This window comes from Myotis nattereri (genome assembly GCF_964212035.1).
Source record: "Myotis nattereri genome assembly, chromosome: 1".
Lineage (NCBI taxonomy): Eukaryota > Metazoa > Chordata > Mammalia > Chiroptera > Vespertilionidae > Myotis > Myotis nattereri.
The window spans coordinates 85,521,205-85,540,049 of NC_138075.1; the positions used below are offsets into that span (position 1 = coordinate 85,521,205).

An 18,845-nucleotide genomic window follows, 5' to 3' on the forward strand; every position below is an offset into this window, starting at 1 on the left:
GTAACATTTACAACCCCACCAGCTCTATATGGGGTTCTAGTATCTTCACATCCTGGCCAGCACTTATTTTCTGTCTTTTTTATGATAGCTATTCAAGGGGGTGTGAGGTGGTATCTTCTTCTGTTTGTTTTTTTAAATAAATATATTTTTATTTATTTCAGAGAGGAAGGGAGAGGGAGAGAGAGAGAAACATCAATGACGAGAGAGACTCATTGATCGGTTGCCTCATACAAGCCCCCGACTGGGGATCAAGCCCCCAACCTGGGCATGTGCCCTGACCAGAAATCAAACGGTGACCTCCAGTTTCATAGGTTGTCGCCCAACACTGAGCCATGCCTGCTGGGCTTCTTGTGGTTTTAATTTGCATTTTTCTAAAAGTTAATGATGGTAGCCATTCATTTAGCCTCTTTGTTCAAATGTATTTTCAGGTCCATTTTTCTATTGTGTTGCTGGTCTTCCTGTTAAAGATTATAATCCAGTATGTTATTTGTTGTTCAGATAATTCTAGTTTGGCCATTGGGAGCTCTTTCTGATTGTCTAGTCTGTCTGTCTATCTCTCCAGCTCACACCCCCGGCCTCTCAGCCCCAGCTTGCACCCCCAGCCTTGCAGCCCCACCTAGCACCCCGCCTTGGCCTGGCGCTGCCCCCTCACCTGCTCCACCATCCCGCCTGTGGGGCTATTGATCGGGTCCAGGCCCTCCACAGGCTCTCTCAGCACCTGGGAGCCGGCAGCGGCCCCACCCCCTGCTACTGCTGCTGGTCACCATCTGCGAGGTGATCGACCCCCACTCACACCTGCCTTGACCTGATGTCACCCGCTCACCTGCTCCACCATCCCGCCACGGTCCCACTCTTGTCGAGGCCCATTGGGGCTGGCAGCGCCTCCACTGCCGCCTGCTGCCAGTGCTACGTCACCGATGCCTGCCATGTTCTGCACTGCCCCCTGGTGGTCAGCACACATCATAGCGAGCAGTAGAACTTCCAGTCAAATGACCACTGGAGGGGACTATTTGCATATTAGGCTTTTATTATATAGGATAGGATAGTTGTGAAACCATCACCATAACCCTATACCTCTTAGGCCTTACCCCTTGAAACCTCATCCCCTGGCAATCTTTAATCTATTTCCGTCTGTCGATTTCCCTATTCTGGACATTCCATATAAATGTCCTTGTGACTGGCTTCTTTCACTTAGCACAGTGGTCAGCAAACTCATTAGTCAACAGAGCCAAATATCAACAGTACAACGGCCAAATATCAACAGTACAACGATTGAAATTTCTTTGGAAAGCGAAATTTTTTAAACTTAAACTATATAGGTAGTTTACATTGTTATTAACTTAATTAAGGTACTCCTAAGGCTTAGGAAGAGCCACACTCAAGGGGCCAAAGAGCCACATGTGGTTTGCAAGCTGCAGTTTGCCAACCATGGACTTAGCATAATGCTTTCAAGGTTCATCTGTCTGTTCTTTTTTTCTTTTTCTTTTGTTTTATTTCTTTTTGTTTTTGTATGATTTCTTTTTTTTTTATATTTTTATTGATTTTTTACAGAGAGGAAGGGAGAGGTATAGAGAGTTAGAAACATCAGTGAGAGAGAAACATGGATCAGCTGCCTCCTGCACACTCCCCAATGGGGATGTGCCCGCAACCAAGGCACATGCCCCCGACCAGAATCGAACCTGGGACCCTTCAGTCCGCAGGCCGACGCTCTATCCACCGAGCCAAACCGGTTAGGGCTGTTTTTGTATGATTTCTATCTGGCCTCTTTTTAATCTTTAGCTATTTATTTTATTTTATTTTTTAAAATATATTTTATTGATTTTTACAGAGAGGAAGGGAGAGGGATAGTTAGAAACTTCGATCAGAGAGAAACATCGATCAGCCGCCCCCTGCATACCCCCCACTGGGGAGGTGCCCGCAACCAAGGCACATGCCCCTGACCGGAATCGAACCTGGAACCCTTCAGTTCGAAGGCCGATGCTCTATCCACTGAACCAAACTAGCCAGGGCTAATCTTTAGCTATTTAGATGTCCCTTCTGCATCATTGTAATCTATATGAGTATAGAATTTGGTAGCCTGATTTTGTCACTTAACATTATTTTATCTACATTTTTCCTTTTTAATCTATAGTTTTCTATCCTTCTGCATAGTCTGAGTATTTATTTAATGGTGAAAGACATCAAGTTAGTGTTCATTTAACACTTAGTTCTGAGTTTGAAGTATCTGAGCTAGTTTCATTTTTTTACTATTATAAATAATATTGCTATGAATTTTCATGCATATGGATTTTTAATTATACTTTAAGATAGATTCCCAGGACTGAAATGCTTGAGTTAAAAGCTAGAATTATTTTCATGTTTTTTTGTTACATTCTACCAGGTTACACTGCGGAAAATTTGTAACAAATTAAAGGTCCACTAAGTTTATATATATATGAATTTCAAAGTGAATTCCCATTTACTCACCACCTAGATTCTTCCATTAATGTTTTACTATATTTACTTTATCATATATCTAACCATCTATCAATTTATCTTAGTTTTTAGTGCATTTCGAAGTATAAATATCAACACAGTTTGCCCAAATACTTCAACATTTATATAATTAACCAGAGTATTAGTTTCTTTTTGTAAAATTTGTGTATAATAAATGCATGAATCTTTAAAGTACATTTGCTGAGTTTTTAAAAATCCATACATCTGTGTAACCCAAATCCCACACAACTACAGTTTTTACCAAATGAAATGTCAAAGAAAATACTAGAGTGCAATATGCATAGTATGGATAAGCATTGTTTTGTGAACTTTTGTTTCAGATATTATGTGCCTGTATATGGGGTCACAGTGTAAAATATCTTTCTTATCACAATGAGTGAAAATCACTGGCCTGATAACGGGGCTCAGCGTGTAATTAAATAATGATTATATAGGGCAACGATTTTCAACCTTTTTCATCTCATGACACACATAAACTAATTACTAAAATTCTGTGGCACACCAAATAATATATATTTTGCCGATCTGACAGAAAAATAGGTATAATTTTAATTCATTTACACTGGATGGCTGTTGTGTTGGCTGTTGTCATTTTTTTTTATATGATAATCTAAGAGAAAAGAGGTCAGTGTCTCTGACTAAATAGTCAAATATTGCATGTTTTAAAAATTCTTGCAGTTTGGCCAGTGTGGCTCAGTTAGTTAAGCATCGTCCCATGTACCAAGAGGTCACTGGTTGGATTCCCAGTCAGGGCACATGCCTGGGTTACTGACTTGATCCCCAGTAGCTGGTATGCAGAAGGCAGGCTATGATGCTTCTCTCTCATCAATGTTTGTATCTCCCTCTCCTCTCCTTTTGGGCTAAAATCAATAAAAACAGTTTGCTTCTTGCGGAACCCTGGTTGAAAATCACTGCTATAGGGTGACAGGTTTTGTAAGATAGAGTGATGGGTTCTTAGAAAGGATAACCAGCTTTTTGTGGTTAGAACGAGGGAATTGGCATAAGCATGAAAGGCTTCACTGAGGAAAAGGTGCTATAGTATCATAATAACATTGGCCAATGCTAAGTTTCTGAGAACATTACATATAATTGTTCCTCTAATCCAATGGTTCTCAACCTTCTGGCCCTTTAAATACAGTTCCTCGTGTTGTGACCCAACCATAAAATTATTTTCGTTGCTACTTTATAACTGTAATGTTGCTACTGTTATGAATTGTAATGTAAATATCTGATATGCAAGATTGTCTTAGGCGACCCCTGTGAAAGGGTTGTTCCACCTCCGAAGGGGTCTCGATCCACAGGTTGAGATCTGCTGTAAGGATTAGAGTCTAATCCTTACAACCCAGAAGGTAAGTACTGTTACTTTTCCCATTGTACCTCAGACTGAGTACTGAAAGATTTAAGTAACTTGACCAGGAAAACGGAGCTAGCAAGTAGTAGAGCCAATCAAGTTCCATTCAGTTCACATGAGCTTGTGACTGTTTTATTGTACTAGAAGCCCGGTGCACGAAATTCATGCACTGGGGCGGGGGGGGGGGGTCCCCTCAGCCTGGCCTGTGCCCTCACGCAGTCCTGGAGCCCTCGCTCCTTACCGCCCACCTTCTCACTGCTCCTTACCGCTCAGCTCGCTGCTCCTTAGCGCTGTCATGGAGGCGGGAGAGGCTCCTGCCACCACCGCTGTGCTCTCTAGCTGTGAGCCTGGCTTCTGGCTGAGTGGTGTTCCCCCTGTGGGAGCGCATTGACCACCAGGGGGCAGCTCCTGCATTGAGTGTCTGCCCCCTGGTGATCAGTGCACATCATAGCAACTGGTCATTCTGCCATAACGGTCGCTTAGGCTTTTATTATATAGATGAGTACTAAACATTTTCTTGGTGGAAATTTACTGTATAACTTGGGGATTTTATTTCAATCACTTTTATGGAACAAAGAAAATGTTTTTTTTTCTGATGGAGAGAGAGAGAGAGAGAGAGAGAGAGAGAGAGAGAGAGAGAATGAGAATGAGAATGAATGAATTCTGGAGTTACTAGAAAGGATGTTAGCCATCCATCAAATACCACTTTCATTTCTAGAAACTTCATACCCTACTGTTTTCATGCAGTGACTTGTTTGCTATCTCCCAAATTAGTTGTGCAGTGGCATTAGAAAAGAGAACATTGAGTTCATCATTCCCAAAGCTACCTGACATTGATGTTTATTTAGCTTAATTGAACATTTAATGACATAATGCATGAGTGAGGCAAAGAGGCAATGTGATCAATTAGAGACAGCATTTATATGAGTTGGAGACCAGAATTCAGGACTTCACTCTACATCTCAGATTATCAGTTTTCCCATCTGCAGAATGAGGGATGACAGATACGGTGCATATGTTGCCACACCCTGCTTTCTAACCATGACTGGCATTACTAATCACTCATGGCATTCTTTTCTTCTGAACCCGAAAACTGCTCCAGACTCCTTCCCAACATGTGCCCAAAACAGCGAGTACAGTTAGTCACCATTGGCACCCAAGTTGAAATCTATTTGTCATCTTTGGGTATGACAGTCTATAAAGACTCTTCCAGTTCTAACTCCCAGAAACACACCATCAGAAATTTGAAAGCTGTGCCCAGTTCAATATGTACTTTGGTCTTTCCAGGCTCCCTGTTCTCTAGGCATTGCATTTACATCAAATGGGATCCTGGGGCACTGATGTCTCCATACCCTACTGTAAAGCTCATCGACAGACAGCCTAGTCTTGGCCTTTAGGTATCCTTGCACTTGTCATGTAATGAATGCTTTCCCCAGCGAAGTTTCCTTTTTCTTTGCACATTCACACAAGCTCTTGGGTGTGGAATCTAAATTCCTGGCTATCAAAACATTTTCCCCAGCCATGTGTGCTCTTGAATGCAAAGAGTTTATAAAGAGAGGGAGTTCATACCTGCTCCCTGACCACGCCCAGCACTTGTCTGAGCTCATTCTGTATTTCGTAATTGATTCCCTCCTTCCTGATGAGTGCTCAGCAGGCGAGAAACCTAAAGCATTCATCTTCCGTTCTCAAACATGCGCTTGTCTCTGAATCTCCACATTGTACATTTGGGTGTTAATTTTATAATACAAATAATTCATAATGTGTGTTCATTTTATTACCACTGTGTAATTCTACAGTTATATATTGTGTAATTATGAGCATGCAAAAAAGTGTTGTATTCAAAATTTTAGATGCCTTCAGCTACTATTTTCAAGACTTGCACCCTAATGAGTATCAATTCAACACGTCCTTGTATGTCATCCTTGATCTTGAAGTCAGTGGGAAGGAATGCTGTGCTTGTGAGGTAGGACCAATGTGATCCCTCAGTGTAGCATCTCAGTGGGATCATTTTACATCTTCTTTTACCACTCAATGCAACCAGAGCATTTAAAGGCAAAGCCTTAGCCATGAGTTCCTTTGAGACAATATATTTTCCTTTTACCTGGCAGCTAGTATCCAGGGTATAGGATTATAATTTCTAAGATTCATAAAGATAGTTTTAAAATAACTTTGCTGAAAGGGAATGAAAGGAAGAATGGTAATCTTAATTTACTAGTCATGTGTCATAATTTACTGGGAATAATTTGTAAAGAGAATAAAAGCAGCACGTAATACCAAATGATTAAGCAGCATAAAGTATGTTGCCATCCACCTACAGTAGTGAGCGTATCATCCTGGAAAAGGGAGTGAATGGCCACAAGTGTGCCCCTGGCACAGCTGTATGGCCTTCTCTAGATGACATCCTGTTCTGCACACTGATGAACACAGCAACCAAAAGTGTATTTAAGAGCTATTGTTAACCTCAGTCTTTTGCACTGATTTTCACAGATATTATAAAATGTGAATATGATATTGTCAGATGAGCCAGTGCAGCAACTCGGATGCTCATGATGAAAGGTCTGGCCATTAGTAAATATTGTACTTTTTTGCAATTGATTCTTTCAGAATTTATATTAAGTGTAAAAGGGACAAAAATAAGATTCAATACAGCTTAGTTAAAAATAAAGCCACAGTATGAACTCCTGGATGATAAGAATCATGTGTTTGTCCTCTAAACTGGGCTTCACCCCTGGCAAAATAATCCAGGGACTTTGGGTGTCTTAATCCCTGAACTTCAATTTGTTTGTCCTTAAAATGGGGATAACAGAAGTACCTGCCTCAGAGAATTGTGAAAATTTAACAATATATGTACATTGCTTAGTACAGACCTTACAGGACTTGTTATAGGGCCTTGTTATTATAGTTGCTACTATGACTACTGCTTCCAACATTAAGGGAAAAAAGCTTCACTATAGATCTTGTCTCCATTGTCCATAAAATAGTTCCTATTCTTTCACAGGTCTTCTAACGCTATTATCATCTTATGTGAGCAGCTGAGTTTCCTGTGACTGTAGTTCCTGCCCCCTGAACTACAGCCATTGAACTTTCCAGAGCTTTCATATCCCTGCTTTCTCTGCCCCAGAGTCACTTCCTCGTTGTTAAGGACTTCCCCACCCCCACCCCCCAATATATTTTTATTGATTTCAGAGAGGAAGGGAGAGGGAGAGAGAGATAGAAACATCAATGATGAATCATTGATCGGCTGCCTCCTGCACGCCCCCTACTGGGGATCGAGCCCGCAACCCGGGCATGTGCCCTGATGGGGGATCAAACTGTGACCTCCTGGTTCATAGGTTGACGCTCAACTGCTGAGCCACACTGACCTGGCGGTTAAGGACTTGTTAACTGTCCCTTCTTTGAGAAGCCGTTCCCAACACTCCTGTGATGTGCCTTGCCCATCCTGTCTGTGTACCAGTTGTAACTCATTACCTCATACTGTTGTTACTTGTTTACCTATCTAACATCTTTGCTAGTTGTGAAGATCAGAAATCGTTACTTCATCTCCATATTCTTCTGGTGCTTGACACATCAGTCCAACAAGACTGATGAGTCGATGGATCAAACATGAGTAGGAGTACTGTGGATACTAAAAATGTTTTGGAAGATAATTAATGAACATTTATGGTTAATTATTTATTAAAACCTCATTAGTGCCCTAATCGGTTTGGCTCAGTGGATAGAGCGTCGGCCTGCAGACTCAGGGGTCCCAGGTTCGATTCCGGTCAAGGGCATGTATCTTGTTTGCGGACACATCCCCAGTGGGGAGTGTGCAGGAGGCAGCTGATCGATGTTTCTCTCTCATTGATGTTTCTAACTCTCTATCCCTCTCCCTTCCTCTCTGTAAAGAATCAATAAAATATATTTAAAAAATAAATAAATAAAACCTTATTAGTGAAGACCAATGACATCAGAAGACATTTTTTATTTACTTCTGGTTCATCTGTAGAACACATTTAATATGATCCTTTGTGAAAATTGATCTTGCTGTTCTGTTTTTCTTTCATCCTTCAGGTTCTAATTATAGCCACCCTTGCCATAACTTTTGATTTATATTTGGAAAAATACTGTCCAGAAAAAAATGATAAAATTCTTCCTCATGGTGAATAAACAAGGGCAGACCCGGCTGTCTAAGTACTATGAGCACGTGGATATTAATAAGCGTACAATTCTGGAAACAGAAGTCATCAAGAGCTGTCTCTCTCGATCCAGTGAACAAGTAAGTTTCCAATTCTCTTTATCTCTGCATTCAACTCAGCGGTGGCATATCTGTTACTACCATGTCTCAGGGGGCATTGTTTTCTTTGAACTACATTCTTTCAACAGCTATTAGGGCAAATAATAAGTGAAATGAAGGCTGAAGCATAGCTCTCCTTGCATCCCTTTAAGGAAAATGAAAACAAAGCAAACCAGAAAAAGTCTTGGGTTCATATTTAGGTCAGCGTATTTGTCTCAATGCAACATGGAAGTGGCACCTCAAACTTGTTCCTGCTGGTAGACATACCTTCTTTTTTTGTTTGTATGAATTCAACCCTTGGAACTCTTAGGAGCACTTGTAGCAGGTGGTTTTCTCTAAGCCAAAAGTTGAAGATCAGATGACCAGTATAGAGGTAAACACTCAAGACACACTTTGTGCCAGAGAATAATAATATGGTTCTCATATATGTTGCAGTTTTTTTCTGCTTATTATTTTTGTGAATTTGCCACCAACATAATACTGGAACTAGTGGTTTTAAAACAAACTTGATTTGACCTGTGTTCTTTTATTATCTAGATAAGAGAAATGGAAGTTAAAAAAAAAGAAACAACAAATCCATTCATTCAGCCAAAATTAAGGTTAAATTAAATCATTAAATAATTTAGAGGACGGCGAAGATGGCAACCGGCAGGAAGGCAGGGAGGGAGAGTGTGAGAGCACGAGGGAGTGATAGAGGAGTGTGTGGATGTGTGTGGTGTGTGTGTGTACGAGCTAGGAACAGTTAGATTCTGCAGGTCTTCTAAGGGGCTGCTAAACCAGGCAGTCTTAGATGGCGGAGCTCCGCTCACTGCGCAGACAGTCCTGGGCAGCCAGCATGGGAACAGAGACTACACCATCTTGAGAAACAGAGCTGCTTGAGACTAGGATCCTGGCCTCAGCACCACCCAGTCTGGTCTCAGACACAAACCAGGACCCTGCAGCCACTGGGGACAGAGACCTGCGACCACAGCTACAGAACCACGGACAACAAGAGTCCAGAAATCCCCGAGGCAGATCCGTGAGTAATAGAGCCCATCCCCCTCCCCGCAGCTCACGGGCAGCACCATAGTAACTGATAGACCCACCCCTTGCCTGGGCCTCAGTGCTGCTGCAGGGACCTTAGCCTGGAAACTTGTCCCTTGCAGCGCAGGCTAAGGGAGCCTTGGCCGGGAAGTGAACGAACACCGGGATCTTGCCCAGCACAGCGCAGGCTAAGGAAGCCTTGGCCTGGGAGCTAACACGCAAACACTGGGAACTTGTTCCTCGCAGCACGGGCCCCAGGGCCCCGATTCTCCGGGCAGGAGGCAACACCAAGCACCAGTGACTTGACTGTGTTTCTTATCACCTGCGCCTGGGATCCCTGATTCCCTGTACATTCATACTAAGAGCCAGTGACTTTAATTCTTGGTGCATGTTCACACAGGGACCCTGATTCTCAATGCAAGTCTTCGCGAAGGAAGAGAGACTCTGATACTGGATTCTTGGGGAACTCTGACTCCTGGTGCACGCTGGAGGGCTCTGATTTTCAACACACTCCAGGGGGGGTCTCTGTTTCAGCACGGTCCAGGCGGGGTCCCTGATTCTAAGTGCACACACGAGGCCACATTGAGCACTGGTAACACTGACTCTGAGCGAGCCTGGTTCCCACCAACCCACCACAACCACACATCTTAGTGTCAGAGCTCTTCAGTGACACTAGGGTGGTGCAAAGCTCCCATTGCACACGGCCCAGGCCCACACAACTCAACATTTGAACCAGCTGGAGATAGTCAGAATGGGGAGACGACAACCCCCAGAGGAAAGAAAATGAGGAGTCGCCAAGAAATGAAATTGAAGCGTGCAACATGACAGAAAAAGAATTCAGAGTAATGGTTGTACAATTCATTCACTGGATGATGAGAAAATCAACAACCTATGCAAGAATCAGGAAGAAATGAAAAGTGATATAGCTACAATCAAAAACACAATGGAAAGTTTCAACAGTAGACTAGAAGACGTGGAGGGCCGAATTAGTGAGTTAGAAGATAAGGTAGAGAAACAAGCTCAATCTGAACAGCAACTGGAGAAAAAATTAAAAAGCAGGAGGAGAGCCTAAGGGAGCTTTGGGACAACATGAAACGAAGTAACATACGCATAATAGTGCTGCCAGAAGGACAAGAAGAGCAGCAAGGTTTAGAAAATCTATTTGAAGAAATAATGACAGAAAACTTCCCAGATATGGGGAAGAAAAAAAGTTACACAAGTACAGAGAGTCCCAGGCAAGATGAACCCCATAAGACCCACACCAAGACACGTCATAATAATGATGGCAAATGTACACGACAAAGAGAGAATCTTAAAGGCTGCAAGAGAGAGACAAAGAGTTACCTACAAAGGATCCCCCATCAGATTATCAAATGATTTCTCAACAGAAACACATCAAGCTAGAAGGGAATGGAAGGAGGTATACAAAGTGTTGCAAAGCAAAGGACTGAATCCAAGAATACTCTATCCAGCAAGACTATCAATCAAAATTGAAGGGGAAATCAGGAGCTTTGCAGACGAAAAAAGGCTAAGGGAGTTTATCACTACCAAGCCAGCAATGCAAGAAATTTCAAAGGGAATGCTGTAAAAAGAAGAAATATAAAGGTAAGAAAGAACACAGGCACAAAAATAGAAATGACTACAAGCAAGTACCTTTCAATAATAACTTTAATTGTAAATGGACTAAATGCTCCAATCAAAAGACATCGAGTGGCTGAATAGATAAAAAGACATGACCCATATATATGCTGTCTACAAGAGACCCACCTCAGAACAAGGGACTTACACAGACTGAAAGTGAAGGGATGGAAAAATATCTTTCAGGCAAATGGAAATGAAAAAAAAGCTGGGGTAGCAATACTTATATCTGACAAAATAGACCTCAAAGTGAAGGCCATAATAAGAGATAAGGAAGGCTACTTCATAATACTAAAGGGATTGATACAACAAGAGGATATAACCCTGATAAACATGTATGCATCCAATGCAGGAGCACCCAAATACATAAAAAACCTCCTGGAAAATAACAAGGGAGAGATCAAAAACAACACAATCATAGTAGGGGACTTAAACACACCACTGACATCACTAGATAAATCCTCTAGAAAAAAAATAAGCAAAGAAACAGCAATCCTAAATGACTCACTAGATCAAATGGACTTAATTGACATCTTCAGAACATTTCACCCCAAAACCACGGAATATACGTTCTTCTCAAGTGCACATGGGACATTTTCAAAAATAGACCACATATTGGGTCACAAACAAAGTCTCCCCAAATTCAAGAAGATTGAAATCATACCAAGCATCTTCTCAGACCACAATGCCATATAATTAGAAATAAACTACAATAAAAACAATCCAAAAAACTCAAACACTTGGAAGCTGAATAGCATGCTACTAAATAATGATTGGGTTACCAATGAGATCAAAGAAGAAATTAAAAACACCCTCAAAACTAATGACAATAACAGCACAACAATCCAAAATCCATGGGACACAATGAAAGCAGTCCTGAGAGGGAAGTTTATAGCACTACAGGCCTACATCAAAAAACAAGAAAAAATGATAGTAAATCATCTAACTCTACAACTCAAAGAATTAGAAAGAGAACAACAAGAAAAGCCCCCAGAGTGAGCAGAAGGAAGGAGATAATAAAGATCAGAGCAGAAATAAATGACAGAGAGACCAAAAAAAGCAATACAAAAGATCAATGAAACCAAGAGCTGGTTCTTTGAGAGAATAAACAAGATTGATGAGCCCCTAGCCGGGCTCACCAAGAAGCAAAGAGAGAGGACTCAAATAAACAAAATCAGAAATGAAAGAGGCGAAATAACAACAGACCCCACAGAAATTCAAAGAATTGTTAAAAAATACTATGAACAACTCTACTCCAACACACTAGACAACCTGGAGGAAATGGACATATTCCTAGAAAAATACAATCTTCCAAAACTCAATCCAGAAGAATCTAAAAATCTCAATAAGCTAATAACTATGGAAGAAATTGAAGTAGTCATCAAAAAGCTCCCAGCAAACAAAAGCCCAGGGCCAGAGGGCTTTACAGGGGAGTTTTACCAATCATTCAAGGAAGAACTAAAACCTATCCTCCTCAGACTATTCCAAAAAATTCAAGAGGAAGGAACACTTCCAAGCTCATTCTATGAAGCCAGCATCACCCTAATACCAAAACCAGATCAAGACAACACAATGAAAGAGAATTATAGGCCCATATCCCTCATGAAAATAGATGCCAAAATACTCAACAACATTCTAGCAAATCGGATCCAGCAATACATCAGAAAGATCATACACCATGACCAAGTAGGATTTATCCCAGGGATGCAAGGATGGTACAATATCTGCAAATCAATAAACGTGATACATCACATAAACAAATCGAGAGATAATTGATAGTCATATCAATTGACGCAGAAAAAGCATTTGACAAAATTCAACACCCTTTCTTGATAAAAACTCTCAGCAAGATGGGAATAGAAGGATCATACCTCAACATAATAAAAGCCATACGTGACAAACCCACAGCCAACATCATACTCAATCAGCAAAAATTAAAACCATTTCCCCTAAGAACAGGAACAAGACAGGGATGCCCACTCTCACCACTCCTGTTCAACATAGTACTGGAAGTACTAGCCGTTGCAATCAGACAAGAAGAAGAAATAAAAGGCATCCAAATTGGAAAAAAAGAAGTAAAACTGTCCTTATTTGCAGATGACATGATACTGTACACAGAAAACCCTAAAGACTCCATCAAAAAATTATTAGACTTAATAAATGAATTTGGCAATGTAGCAGGATACAAAATTAATGCCAAGAAATCTATGGCATTTCTTTACACCAATAGTGAACTTATAGAAAGGGAAAGTAAAAAAGCAACCCCATTTACCATCACACCAAAAAAATTAAGATACTTAGGAATAAACTTAACTAAGGAGGTAAAAGACTTATATGCGAAAAACTACAGGACACTGAAAGAAGAGATAGAGGAAGACGTAAACAGAAGGAAGAACATACCGTGTTCATGGATTGGTAGAATCAACATCATCAAAATGTCCATACTACCCAAAGCAATCTATAGGTTCAATGCAATCCCCATTAAATTACCAATGGCATATTTCACAGATCTAGAACGAACATTTCAAAAATTCATCTGGAATAAAAAAAGACCTCGAATAGCTGCAGCAATCCTGAGAAAAAAGAACAAAGTAGGTGGGATCTCAATACCAGATATCAAGCTGTATTACAAAGCCACTGTTCTTAAAACAGCTTGGTACTGGCACAAGAACAGACATATAGATCAATGGAATAGAATAGAGAACCCAGAAATCGACCCAAACCACTATGCCCAATTAATATTCGACAGAGGAGTCAAGAGCATACAATGGAGTCAAGACAGTCTCTTCAATAAATGGTGTTGGACAGATACGTGCAAAAGATGAAACTAGACCACCAACTCACACCATACACAAAAATAAACTCAAAATGGATAAAGGACTTAAACGTAAAATTAGAAACCATAAAAATACTAGAGGAATCCACACGCAACGAAATCGCAAACATAGGCTGAAGGAATTTCTTCTCTGATACTGCTCCTAGGGCAATGGAAACTAAAGAGAAAATAAACAAATACAACTACATCAAAATAAAAAGTTTTTGCACAGCAAAGCAAACCATCAACAAAACAACAAGAAAGCCCACTGCATGGGAGAACATATTTGCCAATGATATCTCCGATAAAGGTTTATTCTCCAACATTTACAGGGAACTCATGCAACTTAACAAAAGGAAGATAAACAATCCAATCAAAAAATGGGCAACAGACCTAAATAGACACTTTTCCAAAGAGGACATACAGAAGGCCGAAAGACATATGAAAACATGCTCAAAGTCACTAATTACAGGAGAGATGCAAATCAAAACGACAATGCGGTATCATCTCACACCTGTCAGAATGGCTATCATCAACAAATCAACAAACAACAAGTGCTGGAGAGGATGTGGAGAAAAAGGAACACTCATGCACTGCTGGTGGGAATGCAGACTGGTGCAGCCACTGTGGAGAATAGTATGGAGTGTCCTCAAAAAACTAAAAATGGAACTCCCATTTGACCCAGTGATTCCACTTCTAGGAATATATCCCAAGTAGCCAGAAACACCAATCAGAAAGGATATATGCACCCATATGTTCATAGCAGCACAATTCACCATAGCTAAGATTTGGAAACATCCTAAGTGCCCATCAGTAGATGAATGGATTAGAAAACTGTGGTACATCTACACAATTGAATACTACGCTGTGGTAAAAAAGAAGGAATTATTGCCATTTGCAACAGCACAGGTGGAACTGGAGAGCATTATGCTAAGTGAAATAAGCCAGTCAGAGAAAGATAAATACCACATGATCTCACTCATTTGTGGAATATAGAGAACAACATAGACTGATGAACAGGGACAGATCCAAAGACAGAGAAACAGGGATCAGACTATCAATACCCAGAGGGAAAGTAGGGGAGGGAGGGGGAAAGAGGGAGAGATCAACCATAGGACTTGTATGCATGCATATAAGCCAAACCAATGGACACGGACAACAGGGGGATGAGAGCATGAGTTGGGGGCGGGCGGGGAGGTTGGGGGTTAATGGGAAATGAGCACACATTTGTAATACATTAACCAATAAAGAAATTTTTTAAAAATCATTAAATAATTTTAAAATGGGAATTTTTTAAAACTGAGTTTACATTTACAAAGAACTTTGATTGGATAATTATTTAATCCAGGTCCTAAACTTTGAATCTATTGGAAATCACTGAACAAACTGAGGCAAAATCAGAAACCTTGTTTAAAACACCCATTCATTTTGCCAGTTCTCCAGTTCACTGCCTAGGTAGAAAGGCTGGCTGTGGGGACCACTGCTAAGTCATAAATATTAAGCTATATCAGTGCTTCAGAAGTTAATGCGTTGGAACTGTGTTTCCCTTGTCTTTTAAATTGATTTTCCATTTGGAACATCTCAAGAGTTTTCTTTGTATTACTATTTTGCCCTGCCATGGTACACACTGCTTTGCCTAGTTGTCAAAGGAAACAGGAACTATTAAAGGACTTTGTTAATAGCCACATAATTTAAGTAAAAGTAGGCACACTCCAGAAGCACTCATGCTTGTATCTTCCTATAATTTCAACTCCATAATTTCAAACACCCCTTTCACTGCAAGGTTATTCTTGTTAAATATGCACTTTTGAATAAATATACTGTTAGATATTTTTGAAGCTCTCTAAATTATTTTAGACTTCAATAAGAATCCACTGGTGTTTTGTCATAATCAGGCACAATCTCAACTTAGTTTATATTTTATCCTCAAAGTGCTTTGCTACTTTTAAAAAATACATATATTTTTTATTGATTTCAGAGAGGAAGGGAGAGGAAGAGGGAGAGAGAGATAGAAACATCAATGATGAGCCCTAGCTGGTTTGGGTCAGTGGATAGAGCGTCGGCCTGCAGACTGAAGGGTCCCGGGTTCAATTCCTGTCAAGGACACATGTGAACTCGATCCCCAGTAGGGGCCGTGCAGGAGGCAGCCAATCAATGATTCTCATCACTGATGTTTCTATCTCCCTTTCCTTCTCCCTTCCACTCTGAAATCAATAAAAATTAAAAACAAAAACAAACAAAAAATATATATATATACACACACACATATCTATATATATAAAAGCCTAAGCGACCGAATGACCGGTTGACTAGTCACTATGATGTGCACTGACCACAGGAGCTCAACCCAGGAGCTGCCCCCTGGTGGTCAGTGCGCTCCCACAACCAACCTCCCGCAGCAGGCCAACCTCCCACAGTCCCTCAGCCAGCGGACCTATATTGGCTCTGATCGGCCCTGTTTGCCAACCAGGCCGAAGGACCATACCCATGCACGGATTCGTGCACTGGGCCTCTATTATAATATATAAAAAGAAACATCAGTGATGAGAATCATTGATCATCTGCCTCCTGCATGCCCCCTATTGGGGATCAAGCCTGCAACCCAGACATGTGACCTGACCCAGGAATTGAACTGTGACCTCCTGATTCATAGGTTGACGCTGAACCACTGAGCCACACCAGTTGGGTGCTTGATACTTTTTTTAAATGTCAAAAACTTCTGAGAAGCTTTGAAAATGTTCCTCAGTTCATTCAAATAGGTTGTGTTTCCTTGAACAATCCAACTGAGTACAAACCACCCTGGCTCTAGAGTTAGCCAAAGGCTGCAGAATGGTCCTGCACTTATTACCTTTATCCTAATTTTAAATAAAAGCCTCACCTCCTCCATTTTATAATTTGTCAGGTGGCTTCCATGGAAGAAATTCCATGATCAAAATGTGCAACTTCATTCTCAGGTGCATCCGGGCAGCCAAGAGCAACATCTTCAGTGCAAAAAGCCGTGCACTCACTCACGTTTGGGCAAGCACACCCAAAGTCCAAGGGAAGGGCAGCAGTGTGCTTTCAGTTGGCTCCCCAGTTCCTGTCCACCCAGTGCCATCCCATTATCCTCTGTACAGTGACTATAGGAGAGAAATAAATGGGCAGGGAGTTGTTTTATCCACAAGTCAGTGATGGTAAGCTAGTTATGAATTCGTATGAGGCAGTGTTTACAATGAAAGATTTATCTAGCATTTGCCACACAAAAATCATCCTTATTTTTTCTTTATTTTTTAAAATATATTTTTATTGATTTCAGAGAGCAAGGGAGAGGGAGAGAGAGAGAAACATCAATGATGAGAGATAACCATTGATCAGCTGCCTCCTGAATGCCCCCTACTGGGGGATCGAGCCTGCAACCCAGACATGTACTCCTGACCAGAATCGAACCAGGGACCCTTCAGTCCACAGGCCGACGCTCTATCCACTGACCCAAACCAGCTAGGTCTCAAAAGCCACCTTTAAATGATTTATAAAAGAGTCTACATTGATTCTATGGAGATAGGAAAAAGAAATAGAGATTTTTATTTATTTATTTATTTATTTATTTATTTATTTATTTATTTATTTATTTATTTTTGGCATGGGTGTCTGCTACATATATTTGGTTCTTCAGCGACGGTTAAATAGTACAAAACTGAATCTTTAATTGTTTCCCAAAAAACCTAGGGGAGGTGAAAAGAAGAAAATCTTTATTGTGTTGGGTTATTTGACATGGCAGACAGTGTAAAATGCTGAGTATTCAGTAGTTTTGCCTGCTGAGTTCCACACAGAGCCCACTAAGGAATGGGAAGGAGCACAGGTGGGAACCCGTGGGAACCCTGAGCCCTTGTCCCAAGACCACTTCTTCACCTCCCACTAGAGATGCTTCCAAGTCGTCCCCTCAGTGTTGTGAGGAGAGACCAGCAAAGGCGTGTAACATTTTAATGTGCATTTCTAAGAATGTGTTGACAGGTACTCAAATCAGAAGCTAAAAATTATGCGAGCCATTTTGAGGAAATCCATTTCAACCGTAGGAATTAATATGTAATTGTGTTTTGTCTAGTGCTCTTTCGTTGAATATAAGGATTTTAAGCTGATATATCGGCAGTATGCAGCTCTCTTCATCGTGGTTGGAGTTAATGACACCAAGGTAAGATAACCGAAGAGCCTACGGTAGATGCCAGGAAGTTAGGCCTAACAGTCTGACTTTTATTCCTGCTCACACTGACATTTTCTTCCCTACTTGCCTCTCTAAGAATTACCTTGGCTCTTTGCAGGATTTTGGTTTCTCTCAGGGCTAGGGAAAGCTGTGTGGAAGAGAAATACCTTGGATTTTTATTGGATTACTAGTAAATGAGCATCATGTAGAGAAGCACAAAACCACAGAGGGCCTTCCCCGACCCAAAGCAATACTGGTGTCCTGCCCTTGTCCCGTGGTGCACAGTGGGGCAGTTGAGACAAGCGTTGTGGCCAAGCTGTTGTGGCATTAAACATAGGCTGGCATGTCAGAGGCCAGAGCAAACTGTGAATATGATTCTGTTGTGATTATGTCTCCTCAGATTTAAGTTCACCTTTTCAGAAAAGTCAGGCCCAATCAACAGCACCTTTGGCCATGGACTCTCTGAAAGGAGTGTGATCTAAAATACTTTGAAATCTCAGTTTTTTATCTGTGAACAAAACTTTGAGGTAGTTTCCGCATATTCACAAGTGGAAAAGTGATGGATGAAGAAACTGAAAAATTGCTTCAGCCAGTTGGTGGTGAAGTCAGGGAGTAGAGCTCAGAATTCTGCACTAGACTTGGTCCGGTTTCAGTCCAGCTAGATTCATTATGGACATTAAAAAAACCTTAGCAGTTACGGCTTTCTACATTTCTCCTCTTAATAAACTTCTTTTAAACAAGTGAGTTATAAAACTATTCTGAACAGTTGTCCATGGGAAGCTACCTTGCTCACATCTGTATACCACGCCCTGTGTGCCGAGCAGCTCCCTGAGTCAAACATGGGCCATACTAAAACTGAATGCATCCTTCCTTTTTTATTTCAGAATGAGATGGCAATTTATGAATTCATCCATAACTTTGTGGAAGTTTTAGATGAGTACTTCAGCCGAGTGGTAAGTCTAATGACTAAAACAGGGTTTTCGTCCTCAGGCCCATTTCCCAGAATGGGTTCTATATCAAGAACATGTGTTAATATAGAGCTTTAATATGTAAACGTTAAAACTCAAATGAT

General features: G+C 40.9%; 1 protein-coding gene across 7 annotated transcripts in view; it reads left to right on the forward strand.

Annotated features, from left to right (window-relative positions):
• AP4S1 (adaptor related protein complex 4 subunit sigma 1) overlaps positions 1-18,845 on the forward strand; it is a 75,698-nt gene that overhangs the window by 18,023 nt on the left and 38,830 nt on the right. For 6 of the 7 annotated variants that reach the window (XM_081089744.1, XM_081089747.1, XM_081089746.1 and 3 more), the window contains exons 2-4: positions 7,898-8,102; positions 17,678-17,764; positions 18,658-18,726. In XM_081089744.1, coding sequence (XP_080945870.1) covers positions 7,965-8,102; positions 17,678-17,764; positions 18,658-18,726 — 294 coding nt within the window. In that variant the 5' untranslated portion in view covers positions 7,898-7,964. Of the gene's footprint in view, positions 1-5,697; positions 5,811-7,897; positions 8,103-17,677; positions 17,765-18,657; positions 18,727-18,845 lie in introns of all 7 variants that reach the window. The other variant, XM_081089745.1, reaches the window with a different exon arrangement.